Raw genomic sequence first — 23,087 nt, forward strand, 5'->3', positions numbered from 1 at the left:
TCTGTCTGACAGCTCTACAGCAGCTACCAGGACTTCACCCTGTTCTACAAAGTCAATATCGCCTCCCCACATTCAGTGGGGTCTGCGATTCTCCCAGTAGTGCGATTCTCTCCTCCTTAGTGAGGTATGTCCTCTTCCTTGTGACCTTGTTGGCATTTGTTATGCACCGCCTCTGGCGATCAGAAGGGTTCTATGAATCTCGGAAGACCACCAGAGCTGTCTGTCACTCGGAATCAGCGAGAAGATTCCAGAGCAGATTGTATTAGTGTTGTATGACAGCGGTACTCATGCGAGGATGTGCCACATCACATGTCATGGGATGACATTCGTTGTTATTCATATTCTCGACGTGCACGCCTCCAGAGCGAAGATTGTCCAGTGCTTATGCACCGCCTCTGGTGCTCATCCGGGATTCATAGAACCACAGTTACATCCGTAACTAGCGTCAATAAACATGTCGCTACAAGGGTTACAAGTGACTGAGTCCATATTGTATGCAGCAACACAACATAAAACCTGTGCATACACAGCGTTTTAGAAAGGGATTATGTTTTCATTAGGGGAATGCCCCGAGGAGCTGATTAGCTGAGGAGCGACAGCTCGCTTTGACTGGTTGCCTTACATGACTCCCTGTGCTACATGTCTCCCTAGGGCCCGTGTCACATGGTGATCATGTAAGACACTTGCACTTAGTAAACAGACCTAGAAATGCACAGAGGGAGGTTGGGAACAATAAGGAATCATGAATAACAAAGCAGACAAAGAGAACAACTCGAGACAGAAAACAAAAACCGTGCAGGAGGTAGAACACAGTACAACAGAATGTAGACTTGAGAAGAAACTGGAATGGATGGATGGATGGAAGAAGGGGCAGGTAGGGGGGGGGAAGCAGAGGGTGACGTACGCACTCTTATAAAAGCATCACTGATCAGAGGAAAACACATCAATAAAAAAAAAACAGATCTTTTTAAAGTTCAGAAGATCCTCACAAGCATTATCAGACCAAAGCGTACAAAGTGCCAAGCGACTGTCTGCTTATTTTGCAGCATTCAATGGGTGGCAAGAAGTTGATGGGGGCCACCCCGTAGCTCCCTGCCGCAGCACCATGAGTCTACCGCCATCGCAAACTGTCAGGACTGATACCGAGTTCTTGGGATGAAGGGTGGCATAGAGAGAGAGAGAGACAACGGAGCCTCTCAGAGCCCAGGCAATATAGGGAAGGAAATGGAATTATTTGGTTACCGGGAGTACAGAGTCCTCTGCCCGGGTGGCATTTCTCTGCGGATTAGCCGTCTCTCGCAGATGCCCGACTGATGGGGTGTCCGAAAGCGGGTCCTTTAAAGAGACAACGGGCACAGCTCAGACACACGGGATCAGCTGCTAAGCCCTGCAAACTGCTGGTGGCTTCTGAGTCTTTTCATGCACAGTAAACAAACTGGAGAAGTCTCTATTCCATCCATTGGCCTCTGACTGTATCCATGGGAACTGACAGCCTTTGAGATTGTGAGGTCCCATAGAGATAAAAGTATCCAAGGTTTGGGTCGCCTACCACATATGTGCATTTCAATATTGACTTTTATTGATTAGTTCATATTTCCATTAGCTATTTTGTTTCTTTGATCCTGCGTAAGTCAGTGCTGTAAATGTGTGAACTATTCCTTATTGTAAATGTTGGAATTTGTCAAGGACAAATGCGGATTTGACAGATTACACAGGGAAAAATCTACATTTTCTGGTTTGGAAGCCTGATAATGCAGTTATGAAAATTAGAACTAAGTTTCAAGGATACAGTAAAGTAACTGAGGTCTGACAGTCTGCCACTATTTTTAGCTACACAAACCCTGCAGGAGTGAAAACCCTGCAGCTGAAGACATTCCCAGTTAAAATGGACTCATTATTTGCAGATTAGGCACTGTTTTATTCTGTTAGTTCTAATGTGTTGATAAAAATGTAATATTGACAATGCTGATCCATGGCCACAATCACTTTACTTCAATCAAGGGTTTGTGATCATGTGTGCTTCACCAGTGATTACAGTACTTCTGAGGCTGTATAACTAATAATATTAGACCCTGTATTTACCATTTTACAAGAAAAAATTAATATTTTAAAGTAGCAAGCTCCCAGAGCCAGATATATCAGTAATGATTAGAATTTCATATAAAAGGAATGGACTGATGCTTTCCTTGCAGTATCATCTATAATTCAAAAGGACGCTTATGTAACACCAGGGCTTAAGCTTCGAGTTATTAAAAACTCTACAGCAGCTGTTTCTCGAAAAAGTTCCACTGATGCTGATAAACTGACCGCTGTGTCAGACGACTGCACACCCCAGCCTCGTCATTTGACTCGTCTGGGAGACTCCCAGGGAGCAGACAAGGCTCCTTGCACATGACCATCAACAGCGATATCATGACCGTGTCCTGTGCTCGCCCCACCATTAAGACACAGCACGTACAGTAGGCCCATCATGTTATAGTCTTCTTCTCCATTGGTGTCCATTGTCTCCACATGTATTCAACCCCCCCCACACACATACAATCTGCCACGTCTCAGCTGGAGCCTGAATGGGAACTCCAGTCACGCTAGAGAAAAAGACTCCCAGGAGCTCTGTCAGCTTGTCTCCGCGACCCCGGCAACACAGCGCGACACAAAAAGGTCACGGTGGATTAAACATGGGCTGCTTCGCCCGGCGGGCGTGAGCGGTGCTCTGAAGTGCAGTTCTGAAAGCCTCTCTGAACAGCAGGTGAAGTCCACGCAACTGCATGCGCATCTCTTCCGCAGTGGCCTCAGGGACACTTGATGAGCGTAAAATATGCAGGGGAACCTTACGTCGTTATGCGTGCACGCAATCATGGTGGCTGAGCATGCAAAAGCATGCTCGTGTGTAGAGCGTGGCTTGTTGGACAGTGTGTGTATACACTGAGCAAGCTACAGTTACATGTATATCACCTAGCCAGGGGATGTGATGGGGAATGACAACCTTCTCATCACTGTGATTTGATGCACCCATCAAGTGGAGAAATGAGCACAGAAAAGAGGAAAACAATCCAATCAACAAAAGAAAAGTGGATATCACCTTCTCTGGGCTAGTGTCTCTCTCCCATTCCACTGTTCCCACACCTCCCTTCCCTTATCTCCGCTCTCCTGTTGGGTAGCAACAAGCTGCAGTCTCAGTGGAGCCAGCCGTTCCCTTCAAACATAGGAGACATGGCTCTCCAGGGCTGTGCTCCACACCGGCAGTTCTCTGCCAGTCAGAATGCTTTACTTGAGTTCTCCTGTCAATATCTATACCTTAATCTACCTGTCCCTCTGTCTCTTCCCTCCCTCCAGTTACTGGGCCCTTTCAACCAACACATTTATTCTTCTTGTGCTAGTTGAAAGCTCTCCAAATATTTTTCACAGACACAGGCTATTTTCATTAGTTTAACATTAAAGGAATTATCACAACACACCTGTGCTGTTGCTAGGTTACCTAGCCAACCAAACATCCCTTGTTTTTCTAAATCTGGTAGCTCTCACAATACTAATTAGGTGTTTTAATCTGTTGATAACTTGTATTTATGTCTGCTGAATGGCAAGCTATCTTTTTGGTGTTGGGTGTGGATAGCCGAAGGTTGGCTTGAAAAACAAAACTGCAAACAAAGTTTGGGGCTTCTAAACGACAGTAAAGGGTCTAGCCTTTGTGCGGTTTTCGTTTGTAAAAGAAATGGGTCGCCTTAGCCCAGCCATAACTTGGCCTTTCACACAAACCCTTCTCAGCGAGAAAGCGCAGCTTGAGGGCTCCGTGCGGAAAGTTTTCAAGATGTTGAGAATTTGACCGTATTGATTTCCCATGAGCTCATTCATTCCTGCTTCCACGAGACACTGCTGTCCACAGCAGGACCCTCAGAACAATTAGGCACACAGGGAGAGCACAGAGGAGGGGGTGAAGCGCTACCCTCACGGTTCTCCACCTTCATTTATCAGCCTTGACCTTTTCTTTTCTTTTGCCATGGCTCACCCCTGCTCTTGGATTTTCCCTCCTTACGTATATCCCTCTCTCCACCACCCTCTCCTCTGATTTGCTCTTCCTGCAAGGAAGTGGCCCGGATGCCAAGACGCCTTAATCAATGCCATCACTCAGAGAAAAGAAAGACAGGGTATCTTGGTGGATGGCGGCGCCTTTTTGCAGTGATTAGAGTCACTGCGGTTAGATTTCACACAGACATCTGGACATTAAATCTGGTCCCCACAATGAAATTGAGAAAAGGCAAAGAGAGAGACATTAGGCTGACAATGCTTGATTCAGGTCTGCTACTAGAGTCAAGACATTACAAAAGCCACAACAGGTAATTCTATGGATTACGCAAGTTAGCTGTTACAGTCTCACCTTAAAGACCTCTTTGCTTGTTTTTTTTTTTATGATTCTGATCATACGGTCTCATTTTCCAAGAGTCAAAACACTTCCAATAGAGGAATTCATTTTTGCTGCTGTATTGTGAAATATGCCCAAACTAATCTGTAGTGTACAGTAATGCTGCTCATTACTGTTGTGAAGTGTCCGCAACATAATCTTTAGTGGAGGTCAAAATCAGTAGCGTTCAATCCGCCAAACTGTTCTGCCTGCATTTTCACTCCCCTTTCATCTGAAAAAGTACTAGAAAAGTGTGAATTTCCTTAGAGGTCTGCTTTTATTGCTTCAGGAGTCCTGTCAAAGCCTAGTCGATCTTCAAAGCGTTGCTGTTTTTTCTTTTTTTCATTACTGACATAACTTTGGCAACAGTGAAAAAATGCTGATATTTTACTGTAAATGCTGATGCTGTATTTCAGCAATATATCTGGGGACAACCGCTATTAAAGTATTAAGTAAAACATTTTATAAACACTCTACATTTGCTCTACATACACATCTGTAAATACATATTTCCTAAAATCATTGGAATGTAACTGGGGACCTGTATTTCTTCATCTTGCTGTCTCAATGAAAATGTGTAACATTACAGAGACAACACCAATAAATCTAAGGGTATACAAATCATATCTATGATCTTTACCCTGACTACTGCATTCACACCCACACCCTAAAAAGCATGCGAGTTCTTCCTATGAAGTTGTTCTTCATAACATATAGTCTCAAGTAATCATATGAATCATATCTGAACTATGATCACACACATAAATGGCATGCGTTGGGTGTTATTTATAGTTTTACTTCTTTATAATTGAAGATGCACCACAGAATTTGCTCCTTCCATTTGCATAAATTAGAAGCAAAATTATGCAATTAATCCCATACATTTAAATGCAATGTTGTTCTTGCTTGTTCACAACACATTACAAAATAACCAAACAAATATGAATAAGTTTAAATCACAAATATCACATTTTAAAATATTTAAATTGCATATTAAAATATATTTTTTTAAAGTAAAGTACATCTTGCTCTGTTATTGCTTTGAGGATTTGTAATAAACTAGGTTTGGGAACTGCTTTAAACTCCCCATGCTCCACCAAAAGAAACAGATTTGAGGGGAATGTGCTATCATAAATATCACATCTGCACATACTTATATAAGTAAAGGAATATTTTGCAGGATTTTTACCTTGAAAATATTGTAAAATAATTATAAAATTAAAGATGCACTGGCAATCTGTCTTTGCACACGTGCCAAATCTGTGCTCCTCTGCCTGTATTTCTTCTTCTAAGATGTGCTTGGGAGTGACACTCCTTTCCTTGTGGGGAGGGGTAGGTGTGGCTACAGAGATTGTGGGGTGAAATCAGGTTTCAGTGGAGTGTTTGTAGCAAGCTAGCTACCGCAGTGACAGTTGCTAGCTGCAATTAAATGAAATACTCCAATGAAATACTCTCAAAAAGTGCCAAACCCCATCTTCTGGTCATACTGGCAGGCTCAATTACAGCAGGCAAGATCAACAGAGCAAGTACTTGAATCCAAAACAAATACGAATTTGACCCAGGTCTGCTGTATAATACGCCTTTAATTTCAACAAAACAAGTAGAAATTTCGGGGGAAAATAGTGGGATGTGGGATTAATGTTTATATTTCTACAGTGCTAGAAACTGGATGTATAAGTGTGTGTGTCTGGTCGTACGTAAAGTAAAAGTAGTACACTGAAACACGTATTTCATATGTAAACTCCAAGATTAATTCTATTCTGAAGCTCCTCTTTCAAATTTTCTGAAAAACATTTGAATTCCTTTGACTGCGGGAACTAGACAGCTGTAAATCCTGTCACTGAGTAAGGACTGCAGTCCTGATTAAACCTTTTCAGGGAATATCTGGACACGATGATAAAAATTAAGAGACCAGCCGTACAACTGATTGTTCTACCAAGCCAATTTAAACAAGAGCTGCAAGAAAATGTCATTAAAACACACACGCCTTAAAAAATATACTCGCAGAAATCTTCAGAGTAAAGAAATCAGTGTTACGCAAGTAGGATTTATATTTTATCATGTGCGTTTTCCTGGGTATGATTAGTGAATTCTGCAATGGCACCCGCAAGACTGTAGTTCATCAGAAATGCAAACCTACACTGGGGGTTTGAACAGGAATGAGTCCCCAGAACACTGTGCAGAATACAGAGTAGGTGAGCATGTGATTTCCTCAACTTTACAAAGAAAGTCTCCAAGTCTGTCATTTTGCCCGTATAAGGGACAATACTTGCATAAGGGCCAGACAGAAAACAGCCGTCTGGGCTATGTAATGCGATGTTGATTACATAATTGCCATCTCAAACAGTCAAGAAAAGGCATCTCGAATGGAGTGTTATTATGAATTTCCCTGCTCTCCTACCTGTGTCTCTAAGCGCACTGTGGAAACACAGCTGCTCACAGTGGACTGCTGCAAGCTGCTGACAGCTGATAACAATGGGAGCCCACAGCAAGGCACGCAGGCTCTGGCTCATTAACATCAGTCACCTGCTTCGTGGGGTCATTTGTGGGTTCTTCATAAAGCCTCTCCTTTACACAAGGGGTCGTTCTCGCCCTGCTGCAAACACACCCAGCCTGTCTTTATATACAGCATCTGCTCTTGATCTCTATGGGACTGGCTGAACTTTGTCAAGCTGATTACAGGAATAAGGTGATAGAAATATGACTTTTATGAAGGTGCCTTCCCAGTCCATCGATAAGGAGCACCTGAGGACCCTGGAATGCATTGCAGACTGATCGATAGCTCTTCTACAGTCGGTATAGGGAATAGGGGGGAGAGAAGTACCACATTTCACACCCCTGTGACTTTGTTCTGCATCTGCACACGCAAAGGAGAGGGGAGCTATAAATATCACGCTTAGGAGAGGATGGACTTGAAGACCTTGCAAGCAGAAATACAAGAAAACAGGGCATGTGCATAGCCTTCTGCTTCACTCAGGTTGATATCCAATTCACACTACATTCTACCTGTTAGCAAATCTCCAGACTGAAGGTTGCCAATGAATTCAAGGAGTATTGATTGGTCACTAAATTCCTTGGAAGCCTAGTGGCAATTTTGCTTGATATACCAGAACAGCTCTGACAGAACACTAGCAACAGGTTGGCAGGTAACCTGAGCACAGAATCACACAACAGCAGCACAGGGATTGCCAAGCAATTCGACATACAAGCTTGAAATGCTTCCAGCTTACCTCATCCACATTCTCAAAGGCATTGATGATGTCATAGGGCAGGCAGGACAGCAGGTCTATGACAAACCAGGTTTTTAGATAGTTCATGCGGATGAGTTTGGGGTCAGAGATGACCTCTCCGCCAGGGCCCACAAAGGTAGTGTGGAAGTTGAGCACGATGTCCACCAAGAAGATGACATCCACCACGCTGTCCAGCACTAGCCAGGCAATGTTGTTCTGCTTGGTCTTGAAAGACACATTGTAGGGCACCATGATGGCCGTGTAGAAGGTGAGGATGAGGATGACCCAGTCCCAGGTGGTCTTGAAGGTGCAGTAGTGCAGGATAATGTGCGGGGGTGTCTTCGGCGCCTCCTGCTTGTACTGGGGCAGGATGTCGGAGCCCAGCTGTAGAGCCTGGGGGAGGTAATCAAGTAAATTAAATTCAATTTTATTTGCATAGCACTTTTTACAGAGAGCTGTCACAAAGACGCTACACAGATTAGAAAGACAAGAAGACAGAGCAGGTAGAGAGGTAGATGTGTCAATCATTCCACTAAGCACACTCTATAGAAAAGCATTTGTGTGCTTATGAGCAACAAGGGAAACAACATATCTTGAAACACAGAAAGGGCATAATACAATCAAAGATAATTTGTGCTGATATGATGGATATAATAGTGAATAAGTATTGTTTCAGATAATACAGCCACCATTCATCATCATCAGTAGGCAGGTGGGTGATCTTGATTTTCTTTATTATGAACTGGACCACCTTTCTCAATCAGTGTTACTGGCCATCGGCAAGTAGCAAGAATGCCCAGAATGTCCTGCTCCCCTGCACATATCATGAGAGGGTTGGGGTGCCTTCATCTCATACACCCTTTACATCAAACAAGGGATGAGTCAACCACAGAAGTGATAAAAAGCTGCTATTATACAGGAGAGAATTCTTTTTGAGACAGCAGAATAAATTTAAAAAAAACTCAACTTTCTGAGATCCCACAGAAGAAACGCTCTCAGTCGCAGGAGTTTCACACAGAATGTGGCTTTAACACGCAGTCCACAGGAGCCTGATCAACCAGCACAGTTTGCAACGGAGTGAAAGGGACGTGGACCCCCGAGTGACTGAACCCTCCCATACACTGGACAGTGGACAATGCAGTTACCATTTGCATGTCACTCAATGGAGCTACTGGCCACAGAATTGATCCAAGACCATGGGGATCATACATGCACCACAGTGTGGTGCCTTAACCGAATGAGCCACCAGCAACTTTTTCAAAGATCTTATTTATATCATCTCTATTTTTCAAATTTTATTTCTGCTCTATTTTCTGGATACACAGTGCCTGGATACAGAGCAACACAAAAATATCTGTAATAAAGGTTAATATAAAGTACATTCCAAGACTAAACCAAACAGCGTTGCCCTTAGCCCTGATGGCTGCTCCATAATTAGTGCAATCTCTCTACCATGAACATTCATTTGCCCACTCTATGGACCACATTTCACTCATTTAACCATCAGAACACTGGATTAAGTTTTTGTCCATGAAAGTACATATAAAACTTGATATAATAAAAGCTAAACTCGATGGCTAGACCACTCTGTGGAGCAGTGGCAAGACAAGAACCGAAGCTCCAGGAGCGTCTCTCCCATTCCAGCATGAAAAAACAAAAACACCTGCTGAGTGCAAGAGTACTGCGTGTCCCTGAGGAAGGGTGATGCAGCCGTCAATCCATCTGGGGGGGGGGGGGGGGCAATGGCTCAGAACACAGCTGCAGGAGACTGAGGCGGGGAGGGGCAGCGGAGTGCCGGTTACGGGGGCATGGGGCCCTAATGAACTCTAAACGCTGACGTGCGGTGGGGGCGGGAGTCGAGAGCTCCCCTCCCCGGCAGTTTGGGGACGCACTTTGCAGCAGCGACAGCGCCAGAGCCAGGAGCTTTGAATTCTTCATGACTTCGTGATGAGCTCTGTCAGGGCCGCTGCTGAGCACGGCTCATTCTGGGCTCCGGCTTTTGAAAAGCCTGCATTGCTGTAGCGTACGTCATATTCCCAGCTGCAGGCACAGGGGCTGGCATCCAGCACCATTAAAAGTGCGCATAAACAGTCCAAAAAGCTTGGTAAAAAAAAGTTTTCACCATAGTTATTTTGAGTGCTGACATCCCAACAGAACGCAGAAACACCTAAGCAGCTGTCTAAAAAATATGTTCTTCAATATGAGTGTGCACATGCACAACTGTCTGTGTGTTTTCTGAGTGTAAATGAGTGTGTGTCTGTGTGTACTGTATTCTCATAAAGTTGATATTGCAAGAGATGTAGTGGGTGAATATTTATGCATGTTTGTATATATACATGTGTATGTATGTGTGTGTGTTTCTGTATACAGTTGCGATATGCAGTGCATGATCGACTGTCAGGATGTGTATGTGCGTCTCAGTAAAACATACCTCTGCAAGACGTGAGTGCTTGTGGCTGACCTCGGTCTTGTTCATGGGCGTGAGCTGCTGCAGAGTGCTTCGGCTGTTGGTCAGTGCCCGCGTCAGCCGTGCAAACTTGGTCCATCCTGCACGTGAGAAACAAGGAAAAGGATCTCCTCATCTTTCCACAGCCCGGAGAGCAAGACCAGGGGCATCGTAGTGGGGGGAAAAGTGGGACTGATTACCCAGGGCCCGAATGGGGGGGGAGGGCCCTCGAAAAGCCTGGAATAATGCGTGGGAGACATGGATCAAGAGAGGAAGGGGGCCCACAGAGATGCATAGGGCCCAGAATTTTGTGCTACACCCCTGAGCAAGACTACGCATGAAGATGAGCAAAGTGCATCATTCCCCCTCATTTCCCCTCGCAATTAAAAACATGAACACTCTTGGGATGTTGTTGTGACTCGCCCCTGGCAAATCGTGACATAAACGCCACACGAAAATAACTTAATTATGAGGAAAATGTATTCCATTTGGCAAGAAAATTATCAAGGAAAATAAACAAAGTAAGAGACAGAGGACGACGGCAGGGCTGCTACGTGGCGTGCTGGAGAGTAATCAGCAGACAGCGATGAATGAGGGTCGCCACCATTTAAAAGTGCAAAATAAGCCTTCAACACCTTTTAACACTAGCAACATTAAAATACATTATAAAGCAGAGACAGGAGACACTGGAACACTCCTTTCATCCAAGCACCTCATTAACCATTAAAAAAGATGCTCCTTTAATGGTGGATTTTTCAGGAGTTGGAGCTGAATTTTTTTAGCATGGGCTGGGGTAGGTGTCTCAGGCACAGTTTGTGGCATCATCTTGAAATTCAATAAAATAAATAGAGACATCCGACTTGTTTTTGACATTAAAAGCAAGATTGCCTGGGTACAATCTGAATCTGTACAGATCAGTCTCAAAACAGACGCTTCAAGCAAAGAGATACAGGTGTGGTTGTTTCCTACCAACAACATGACACCAAACCTCTTGGAAAATACAGGCAGAAGACTGCAATAAAGGGTTAAGGGTGTTAAACTGGCACTGATGAAAAGCTGGTAGAGAGGATTAAAGCAGCCTGTTGTACAGCCTTGCTGTACCTCTCGCGGTCATGTGAGGGAAGCATGTCACCATATGTTAAGTGCAATCTGACGCCGCGTAGCATTAGAAATAAGTCAGACAGAAAGTGTGCGTACATAACCGCACCTTCTATGCTGCCAACATGTCCTGTCCTTTGGGCTGAGCCATATGTCAGTGATCTCAGGCACTGAGCTGTTCAGACAGAACTGCATGTCTTAATGAGGTCGACTTTATCAACCATCACTCAGATGATAACAAAAAATTCCACGACGAGGAGTCTTAAATCCAAAAATGTTCAGCTCTTTGTGAGCACCTAATTGAAATGATGAATTTACAAAAGAGTACAGCCCCATCTTACATAAACAAAAAAGGCTGGTTTACAAGCAATTTCTGTCCTGTCCTAATAAGATCTGTTTATGAGAATTCCATAATGTACTGTCACTGTAATTACACTCAGAAAACTTGTGAAATTGTGGCCTACTGCACCGACAACACAGCTCACAGATAAACTACAGAACATGTGCTTACTGTTCATACTTTCAGAAAACTTTATTCATGTTTTCATAACTACATAACTACACCAGGGATGTGTTTGTCCGTACTACTGTTTCACTACTGCTATAACTGTAGTTATGCCAATTAAATTTTATGAAATCATAAAACTAAAATATTTTGCTTCAAAGTTAAGAAGTTATCTTGCGCTGTTTGGTAAGCCCTAGGCTTAAAGTGGAGATGCCTTTCTAAGGACTGCTTTCAACAATTAAACATTTGGATACCTAATGCGGTATTAAAGCTGTTGGCTGTAGCATAGGAAATAAAGAAATTAATGAATAAGAACAGTGAGCAGAAACTGATGCCCTGGAGCTCTTCTGGATGAAACAAGACTTTTACTGTGTCTGGGCTAAAGGAGGGCTGTTTACCTTCAACAACAAGGCTGTTTCATAAGCTTTTTGTCTTTACTGTCTTTACTGCCACTACAACCAGATTCAAAAATAGACCCTGCAGTATACCCTACTCACTTCCTTGTGTCGTTCAAAGTAAAAAAATAAAATTAAAAAAGCGTCAAAAAAACATTCCACCCTAGGCAAAGAAGTCTACTGTTTAATCTTTACAAATAGACAACAATGTGGATGAAACAGCTGTGTGAAAAAAAAACATGTCAGGGTCATGAGGGGATGAGCACCCACACAAGGGGCTGTGTTTACCCTCCTTCTCTGTTGCTTTGGGAAACATTCACCGCAAGCTTCTCCCATGGGGGAGGGAGGTACTACAGCCCAGCCATTTGCCGCCATTACAGACAGACCCTGTTTTTGGCTCTGCTCTCTTACAAGGAAAGGGGTGATCGCTTTGAGCGCCAAGCGAGAGCAACACACATCAATCTACCCAGCTGGCCACATCTGAGTTTCGGTCTATAGCGCCATATTCTGGCCCAAGAAGACTGCCGCCCTGCTGGCCGACATCTGCCATTCAAAGGCAGGGTTGCTTCAAGACAACAATGATCTGTTTGAGCATGTTGCCTTTACTAAGGAGTTTGAAGAGTGATGCGATGCACCTTTGTGGGAAAGCTATATTTGGGTTTTTGAATAAAAAAGGACCTGTTTCCTCTACCCAGTTTACATTATTAAGAAGAAGACATGGAATATAGCTAATTTGCTAGAAAGCACAGGGTGCAGTAAAGCGAAGGCTTCATAGGAGGTTACCGTGACAACACTCTCAAAATAACGATGTTCCTGTTAGCTAGGGGCGAATTTGCCTTGAGCCGACTAACGCATTTGTCATTGGAGTCTTTGGGTGAGTGAGCAGCCCAGGTTCAAATCCCACCACGAGCAAACCTCTAACTCGTTACACAAACACAGCATGACACTCCACTTCCTATGCTTCTCTCATCATGTGCGTTCACAGGAAAGTATGGGCCCTCACCCCTTTAAGGGAAAACTGTTACAAGATCTCGGAATAAACCCATAGGGTTACAACTTCACCTAATTACAAACATGACAATTTTGGCAAAAACAAAAGCAAATGCTTTTTGGGGGCGTTATGATCATTTAATATTTATTATGAAAGCAGCAGTGCAGAAATCTAATTTGGTAAGAGGAATTGCCATAGCTGCTGGAACTCCTATTTGTTTCCGTATTATTGAGCCAAGGCCCCAGATCTTGTATTATTGATGAATTATGGCCCGCCATCCAGGAAAGGGAGACTCTTTACAGCAAACAACTGGCACAAGGCTCCATAGATTTAGATTTAGAGACATTTATTAAAAGCAGTATTTCACTTGAGATTTCAATACAAGATGCAAACGGCATACGGTAAGTGATGTCAGGAATGGTTTCAGAATTCCTTCTCTTACTGGAAGCTTCCTGCCATCCAACCAGCAATAAAATATTGTTAAAATGCATAAGCTTATACAAATAACATAGCGTAGGCTATGTTAAGGTTGGATACTGTCCATCCAGGATACCATCCAAAACTGCCAAAAAAATCACAAAAATCACTAAAATGGAGGAAATTTGTGACTTCTCTGACAAATGACCAGTAGCCTATGTCCCAATCACATCATGAAATCCCCATCATCACGCTATATTATTGGGGGTGGGGGGGTTCTGGTGGTTATTTGGCCTGTTTCATAATATTGGGGGGGGGGACAAACTCTTGTCTCATAGTGATGATGGAACTCTTAGTGATGGAGGAAGCCTGAGGAACATCAGGAGCTAGCGTGTGTGATCACTTTCAATTCACTTCAACGCTGATGTGCCCCAACAGAAAACAGCAGTATCCCGCCTGTGTACAAATTGCACTCCTCATCACTCACACTGAAATGGGGCATGTCAAAAATAAATAAATAAAATAAAAACAGAGCTCGGCTGCCAGTAGCATAGAGCTAACAGTAACGTCATCCCTATGGGGCGATTCCTCTCTGTCACCAGGCTGTCGATTTGCCCATCAGTAAGGTGTTCTGATCCTCCCTGGAGCCCTCGCAATCACACAGTTGATTCTGCGGGCGGGATCCTTGTCAATAGGCAGACACACCCACTTAACGTAGCAGATAAGGAGCAGATACTGTGGCAGCCCATGGAGGGAGGGGCCAGGCAGGGCCTATCAATCACAGGTATCTCTTTCTATTTCTGACTGCCCTGATTAAGCATTGTAAAACATCACCTGACAGGCTGTCACTCACACAATTTACAGACTGCATTTCTCACAACAACGTGTCCGACATTGAGCCAGGGGATTCCACAGCCTAGCGTCTCCACCTGATTTTTCTGTGCTTTTCGAGCAGACCCTTGGACCTACCCTTGGTGGACTCATCCTCAATGGGCTGCTTGAAGACAGTGATGTCTTTGAAAGTGCACAGGAACAAGACCACCTTGTCGTTCTCGTTCCGGATGGGTGCGATCTGCATATAAAACCAGACAGGTGTCCCTGCAGAGTTTAGAGAGAAACAGAGAGGGGAGACAGGGTGACCCGGTGAATGATACTGAGACTGCACAGGAGTGGCAGTCTTCTGTCAATATTGGCCCTAATTTTTATTTGCAGCCAAGAGGCCTTGTACAGACGTCTGTATGTATGACTCTGCCATTACGAGTGAAATGTTCATAAGGATGTGTGTTATATAGCAGCTATGCTTTAGTGCCAGGTGGGCTGAATATGCGATGAAGCTATTCAATAAAAAATACCCAACAACCAGCTGCTTTTCTAAGTTAAGCAAAATACTTTACATTGTAAGAAACTTAAACAAAAGACAGGGCACACAGGGCATTTACGGTAAATGTTAGCTTTTTTCTCTATGAAGATAAATGTACAGTAAATGTTAGCCATTTTTTTCTGGCTGTAGTTAAATCTGCAGTAAATGCATATGACACATTGAGAATACTCACTGTTCTTTCTGTACAATAGGACTTCAAAGCAATTGGACTCATAGCTATCAAAGGTCTGCCTGACTTTCTCTATTGTCTTCTTGTCAGTCAGCTCTCCGTACATAAAACTGTGAGAAAGGACAAACAGTTGCATGGATAAGGCAAGAAAGAAAGAAAGAGGGAGGTGGATACAAACAAGAAGATGACAGACAATAGAGAATTAAGAAAAAGGAAAATATGGGGGGGGGGGTAGAAATAAATTAAGAGGAAGAGAGATAGAGGAAGTGAAAGTGAAAAGGAGTTGGAAAGGGAAAGGAGAGAAAATGACTCCATTAGAATAAATCACTATGCTACAGAAACAGCTTGGCTCCTATGTGTAACCCATTATTCATTGTTAGGGTGATGACAGTCATGTCCTAGGACCGTTATCTCTTAACCTCCCTGCCTGGGACACCTACTGCATACGAGGTGCTGGGTAGACAGGAGAAACTCATCCTATGTTTTTATGCGAGTCGGAGCGAGAGTGCTCAGTCACTTCAACATCATTATATTCCCTGGAATAATGCATGCTGAGAACAAGCATCTCTGGGTTTGTGTTATAGTCAGGATAATCCAACAGTACAGTACGAAAGTGATCTGCACAAATCCCAGCTCTGCCTGCGTGTCAGGATCCAATTAAAATCCATTCAAAATGGCAGAACACAGTTCTTTCTGTGATGACCACTGCAGACAGTGTTGTAAGGAAAACTTGCTTATTTCAATTAAGTTTTCAAAACACAAAAGACTGTTCAAGGCAGAAAATTCACAGCAACAGTTTTTAATATTAAATTGTGGCAATTTATATTTAACTATGAAATATCTGAAGTGAAATATTAAATTATGGAGACAATTTCTGGCCGTGCAACTTGATTGACTGGGTACATGTTTTTTAATTGGCTGCATGGCTATCAGCCATGCTATGAAGAAAACATTGGTCCAGCGAAGTTGCGCGATTGGACACTTCAGTCCACTGAAGTTTCACAGTTGGGGACTGCAGTTAGACTAGTTAATTTCTTTGACAAGGTAACTGTACCGTTTAAAAACGGATCATTAAAAAAGCACAAGTTGACATTTTTGTTCCAAAAAAGAAAAATGATGTTGATTTGTTTATTGCATGGATATTACGGCCTCTAAGCACAATATGCACACTGAGAAGTAATTTAAGCAAGGACATTTTTTAAACGTCTTAGACACAGCATTATTGGCTTTGAATTGGTTGAAATGAATAAAAATTGTGAGAAACACATATAAAATGTAGAGTGCTTTAAAAAACAGTTTAGGAGACTGCTATGCATCAGTTGCTAAAAGCAAGGAAGGCTATAAATGCATACATTTGCCTAAAAGAAAAAATATATGAGCTCCTTTACTTTTAGGACTTTTTATGTTTGCCTGTATTTTACAAGTTTTTAAAATGGCCTTACAAAGCATCAGCAGTAAGACATCTATTTCATCTCACCACACATCTTTCCAGAAAAATGACCAGAAACTCACTGAGACAGATGCAATCCCCCCCAAATCAACCACAGTTTGATTCATTTAAACCTTTCCTGATAAGCCAAGCTTTTGTAAGTTTTGTTTTCTGCCACTTTACTGTGTGTGAGTTTCTAGTTATTCACAGTCTTTGCTGTGCTCCTTTGCTTACTTCATCAAAATCATGGACGTTCTTCGCCACTCAAATTGTTTAAATCTTTGACGCGACAAAAAGCACTATACAAGTGGCACCTGCAGCTGTTCCCTGGGAAATATGAGACACCCCTCTCAAACGCGATGCCGCGCATTCACGAAAATAACAAGTTCACGGCGCCCCAGATGGCTTAAGCACAAGCTGTTACAGGTAGGTGTATCGTGGTATCACATTTTTCACCGCACATTTCTACCCTACGCATTGCCTCTGAAATTCCCTGCACTCACACCCCTCCACATTTGTCACCCATGTGGGCAGTGTTACTATTCTCGCCGCTGTGATTGATGGCACCTTGGACCAATCCATTTGTGTGGTATAAGCCACTCTGGAGGTGGAAACAGCGGGAGGACAATTGTCATTGGTCCAGCATGAGTAGGTGGCAAGTACATAGCATAACAAGCGTGAATCCGCAATAGCTGCGACCGCACACGCGCATGCATCCATGTAAATCTGTGAATCCAATTGGGAGTTATGCGTCTTTTTGTGATAGGCCACGCCCATCGCCACGCCCCCTCTTGGTAAATGGACTTGAAAGTTACTCAGCTCTACCTTCGGTCATGACCAACGTCCATGCCAAATTTCAGCCTCCTGGGGCAAAAACTGTGGCCGCTACGGGGTGGGACACTTTTTGTGGACCAACCGACCAACCAACCAACCGACCGACCGACCGACCGACTGACCGACAGACAGAGCTATAGAGCTGCAGTCATAGCTAACAAGGATCTTGACAACAGCAGACCATAGTTCACTCACATCAACAACTAAAAATCCAACTAAGCCAAAGGGATTTATTAGTTTCAATTTTCTTATTAAACAGAAAACAGTTGAACGTTTTATAAAATCTTGTTTTTGTTCTGTTTTCTAGGATTAAGCATGCTCAAACCTGGCTTCAGACCTGGCTTCACATAACTACATACAGCAAGAGAAAAGCCTGCTGGAGCACAGGATCCCACAGAGAAGTCAGACACAGCACCAATGCTGAGATGCAATGGCACCCGTTGGCTTAACTCTGCCTCACTCACATCATTGAGACGGCGAAGAGAACGGAACTCACCTGCACGTGCTGCTCTTCTGCATCACTTCAGCCCTGTGGTACCCCGACAGCTTGCAGAATCCGTCATTACTGTACACTACTGGCCACTCCACAATCTGGGCGTTCCCAAGCAGGAAACTGGTTTCTACCACAAAAAGACCAGATGTTACTGCATTATACAGACAAGCAATACAGACACAACCGACAATGCTGTCAACCTTATTTTCTTTTTTTTTGGTGCAATGTGCAGGTGTGTCTGGCCAGAGGACGGTAGACATGTTGAGGAAAGTTTCAGGAACAAGCAGCACATAACATTACATTTCAGGCGTTTAGCAGACGCTCTTATCCAGAGCGACTTACAGAGTTTTTAACGCAGAATTTACATTGCATCCATTTATACAGCTGGGCATATACTGAAGAAAAGCAAGTTAATGACTTGCTCAAGGGTACAATGGCAGTGTCCAACCAGGGAATGACACCTGTGACCTTTAGGTTATAAGACCTGCTCATTACCCATTATACTATACTGCCACCCTGCATTACATAAAAAAATTATTTCAATCCAATCCAGTCTGTACATCAAGGACATAGTGGTTTTCCTGTTGCTAAATGATACAATACTATGTATCAGTCTGAGAAAATCATTGCCTTCTCAGCCAGGTCATGAATGGTAAAAGAAATGATTCAATGTACAATTCTATTGCACTGTACAATTTTCTATTGTAGACAGTTTGGGCTTCTCTTCAAAACTAGCTGTAAGGAAAGACGTCTCTGTCAGACGTGTTTCTCAAACTGGCGCATAGACGTTTCAATGGTTACTAATGATTATGACATTTCAGAAATGAGCTGACATTTGGAACTCAGGACTGTCGAATTTAGAGTGAAATTTACATGGATTTACGTGGATTTCGGATCACTAATGGTAGTTCCACTGTGCATGACCAATAGTTCAGCAGCTCATACAATGATGCTGTCCTAGCAATTTTATACTGACACTAGAAAATGCTTCACACATGGACAAGTCAAGTGTTATAATAAGATGAGCAATATAAGATTAAACAGGATGAATATAAATACTCCAAGCTAAGGGAACATCACCAAAATAATAAATACGATCCTATGTTTGAGCAGCTAATTTGTCCAATGTTTTTATTTATAAATAACTTACTTGGGTATAATTTAATGACTGAAATTATAGATTATATAACTGTTTCCTTTTGAATATTAATTATTTCACTGTTTTCATACTCCATATCTTTCTTACATTGATCGTGTTCACTATCCTCATTTCAGTGCCTGTGTTTCTGGAATGAAAACAAGGCAAAGCTACGAGGGAATGAACATTTCCACTGCAATCTTCCTGAAACACTGCTACCGGCCTCAGATTACACATCAAAAGCCTCAGCCAGAAAATTGCTATTTGTTCCAGCCTACATACTTCAGTATGCTACACAGCCGCTCATACGTCACCATCTACTGTACTGTGCCAGCTGAATCAATGGCTGCCTTGCATGCCTCCAGACAATGCCTCACAGAAAGAGTCACAAACACGGGACCTAATTGTGAGTGCACAGGTACACAAAGGGACTCGTTAATGTTGGTGGCTTGCGCAGAGCACAGGCACTCCACTGCGCTCCCTCTTTTTAGGAAAACTACTGCCATGTTCACCTGACAGGAACAGCTGTCCAGGACCTTTCGCTACCACACTTTAGCCTGGACTCCAGTGTACTCTTCAGCATTTCCTGATTGGCTATTTAAAACTAGAGCCATGCTGCGTACTTAACGGACTGTGAAATACAGGGCAACAGGAGCAGGGGAAGGCAAATAAAGTGCAGCAAGGAAACTGAGAGAACACATTGTAATGAACACACAGGAGCATTTTCATGACTTGTCTCCCAATAGTGTTGTATCAAACCAGTGAAATTAGTGGCAGTACAGAGAAGCAGTCTATATACTGAGTGCCCTGCTGCAAACTCAGAAGCCCTCAAGAACCGCCTGCCCACTCAATGCGCATACACACACGCACATACACACACATGCACTCACACACAGACAGACACACACACACACATAAAAATATGTAACTATGTATCAAGAATATACGCATATGCAAACTCTGTCTCCTCAGCAATAAAGTGCGACACTTGATGCTAACGGTGATGCCAATCTGTTCTATCATATACAGAGTGATTCATAAACCTGAAACAATGACTTCTTCATACAATGGTTAATGGTTTATCCCTGTCTTCAAGTCCTTTTCAGTTCCCAGATTGTGACCACAGACATATATCCCCATTACAAATGACTGACGTCAATACACATTTCATAAAATTCAATCATTTAAATAATAGCCTGGCCTCTTAAAGCTTGACTTTTTTGAGACAGTTACACATTCCTGCTCAGTATTAGCCCACTACAACAGTGGATCTTGCCTCTGAGCCATCCTGGTGATTATAGGATCAAAGCAGGCTGGTCAGGCAGAAGAATAGTCTCAAAATTGGTCTGCACTCTGTGTCCATCTCTCACCAGGAGGCAAACTCTGTATGTCAGTACTCAGGGGCAGACAGGATAGGGCAGACACAGGGCCCAGGCACTAATGTCCAGAAACTCCAAAACAGGTTTTTCACCTGACATTTGAGAAGCCACTGTATAAGTATAAGCCACAATTAAAAGCGCTTCACTCTACATTAAATAATTGGCTGGGTCAAAAGTATACAAATCCTCTGTAAAAAATAAAATGATTACATTGATAGTTCACTCCTGAAAACCCCAGTTGATAACATTTTATGAAGGGACATTATAATGAAGAAATAATTTTTTGAGAACAAACTGTTAAAATGTGTTAAAATGTATTGCAGTTCAACATTGCATTTGCCACAAAGAACCTCTCAACACATTTATTGCACAATAGACAAAGGAACGGAGGCATATTGGTTAGGGATGAGAGATGCTATATAAATTGATTGTGGGGCATAAACCACAACTACAAAAGAAGTGTTGTGCAGCTGTTCAGCTGTTTCCATGCTTTGAATGGCAAGTTTTTTCAAACCTTTCTGAGAACAGATAGGTGCTGCATTTATTTTGGAATTTATTTCCTTTGTTATGAATTAATCTGACTGATGACGCGAATCGAAATAGGGTGTCTTTTTTCATTTTTTGTGTGCTGCCTAATGCTCAGCGGTGGGTAGACAAAGTCTGGTAATGGAGAGAGCTAGAGAAAGCAACGGCATACATGCAGCACCGTAGAACACAGCACAAATGTTGACAGATACTTAGACAAGGTATGACAAATTTAATGCCATTTGCAGTGATGAAAGTGAAGCCAACCTCCCTTCCTGGAGGTCTTTCCTGTGAGAGTTCAGGACTGCAATACCAGTAATGAGCACTCAGAGTCAATACTCAGTGTGCATGTCACAATTACAGCACGCCACTGCGCCATCTGCTCTACGTCAGCGTTCAGATGCACAAATCCATCTGAGAGGCAACATATGTGTGAATCACGTATCCGTGCCAGAGCTTTTCCTCCTTAAGAAAGCCACTTATTTCGAAAGAGGGGCAAAGCAGGTCACCTCCCATGCCTTAGTCACAGCGATTAGCAGGGTTTGGGTATGTTTGGGTGTGTTCGACTCAAATATTTGCTCACTGAGCAAGATGGTTCTTACCTCTGACGGGAACCTAATGATTTCTTATAGAATAAGCTTGATAAGAATGGGATTTGGACCACTAACATGCTCACAGCCGTCAGGAGAGCAGTGTTCACCAGCCTTCGGGTAGTAGTGTTCAGAGAACAGAGTACTGAGATTCACACAAAGACTGAATGCTGATCGGCGAGTGGGAAATGTTACTACACTACAGACGTTCCTGCCCAGTGAGGTCAAGAAAAAGCACGACTCACAGCTGGTTTTGACAGCAAGCTGGAAATCCGAACAGTGTACTGTAGCTCAGAGGATGTGAAGAGAGGTGATTACGAGAGATTCAATTTGCATTTTTTACCTAGCAACACAAATAATTTGTCTCATATCCAAATATTTATCTTGGCAAAACAGAATGGAACAAATTTCAACATGTCCTAAATATTATGAAGATTTTTATGGCATGAAACAATCATTAAAACATTTAAAAAAATAGTTATATCATTAAAATGAAGTAAATAGATTTTAATATGTATTTGAGGACAAGCATTTCTAATGGTATGAGGCGGTGTAACCACTTTGGTTGTTATTCATAAAATCAGCAGAATAAATTCAAAACGAAATGAAATGATGTACAATGACACGAAACACTTAAACATTAAGGGAGCGAGGCTGCTAAATAATATTGTTTAAAGACTGTCTTAGCAGCCACAAGAGGAAGAACAAAGAAGTGGAGGAACAAGGGAAATTTTGGCAAAACTTTGCCCAATTATGAATTTCGATTTTGTGTTTGTTGACTCAATTCTGAGTCAACAAAGACGAAATCACAATCCATCATAACTTTTGCCAAAATTTCCCTCTCGTCTCCAGGCACAAAGCCACTGAAGAGAAAAGGCTTGGCAAAGTTAACTATTTTCAGTCCTTTCCAAGAAAACAAACTTTTCCAAACAAGTTTCTAAGCGAGCGTGTTGCGGGGCTTTTGGGGGTACGTCTACTAATAGCTCTTAGCACAGGGCTGCCCAACTCTGTTCCTGTAGAGACACCGTCCCGTAGCCAGGTTTTCAATTCAGACCCAATTCGGCACACTAACTAGCAGCTCAACAAGACATCTAGCTGATGAACGAGGTGTGCTTTGTTTGGGTTGCAGTAAAAACCTACAGGATAGTAGATCTCCAGGAACAGGGTTGGGCAGCCCTGTCTGAGGGCAACGGTGAGCCTTATGGTCCATAAGTAAATAATGTCCATTCCAGTGCCAAATGAGGCTGACCACATGTGTTTTGGAAGACACACACGTTTGCTTGTGCTATTCCAGATTCACGAAGGATGCTGCTGGAAGTGATTTGGATGGGTCAAAATAGGAATTAAAAACATAATTTCAAAAGGTGGTTTTGGGTGCAAATATAGCAAAATGCACTAAATTAAAAGATTTAAATGCATGTGTGAGTTGTAGGCATATTTTAATTGTCGAGCATCATTATTTTTTAACAAGCCCATTATGAATGCAAGCTGTCTATGATTATCAACAAAAACAATGACACAAATAATCTACCACTCATTAAATATTCAGTATGAGGGAAACTCTGTACTGCAAATGGTTAGATGCTGGAATTCAACAGAATTGAGTGAACAGAGCACTAATTAGAAGTCCAATCAAAATCCATTGTGTGATCGATCATGACTTTCTTATCC

General features: G+C 42.7%; 1 protein-coding gene across 4 annotated transcripts in view; it reads right to left on the reverse strand.

The window, feature by feature from the left end:
* Positions 1–23,087, reverse strand: part of LOC135248996 (potassium voltage-gated channel subfamily H member 5) — a 76,265-nt gene that overhangs the window by 46,852 nt on the left and 6,326 nt on the right. For 2 of the 4 annotated variants that reach the window (XM_064324180.1, XM_064324178.1), the window contains exons 2-6: positions 17,788–17,911; positions 15,032–15,138; positions 14,448–14,576; positions 10,058–10,173; positions 7,627–8,019 (exon numbers count right to left, since the gene is read on the reverse strand). In XM_064324180.1, coding sequence (XP_064180250.1) covers positions 7,627–8,019; positions 10,058–10,173; positions 14,448–14,576; positions 15,032–15,138; positions 17,788–17,810 — 768 coding nt within the window. In that variant the 5' untranslated portion in view covers positions 17,811–17,911. Of the gene's footprint in view, positions 1–1,242; positions 1,336–7,626; positions 8,020–10,057; positions 10,174–14,447; positions 14,577–15,031; positions 15,139–17,787; positions 17,913–23,087 lie in introns of those variants that run through there. The other 2 variants (XM_064324198.1, XM_064324189.1) reach the window with 2 other exon arrangements.

This window comes from Anguilla rostrata, chromosome 1 (assembly GCF_018555375.3).
Source record: "Anguilla rostrata isolate EN2019 chromosome 1, ASM1855537v3, whole genome shotgun sequence".
NCBI classification, from domain to species: Eukaryota; Metazoa; Chordata; class Actinopteri; order Anguilliformes; family Anguillidae; genus Anguilla; species Anguilla rostrata.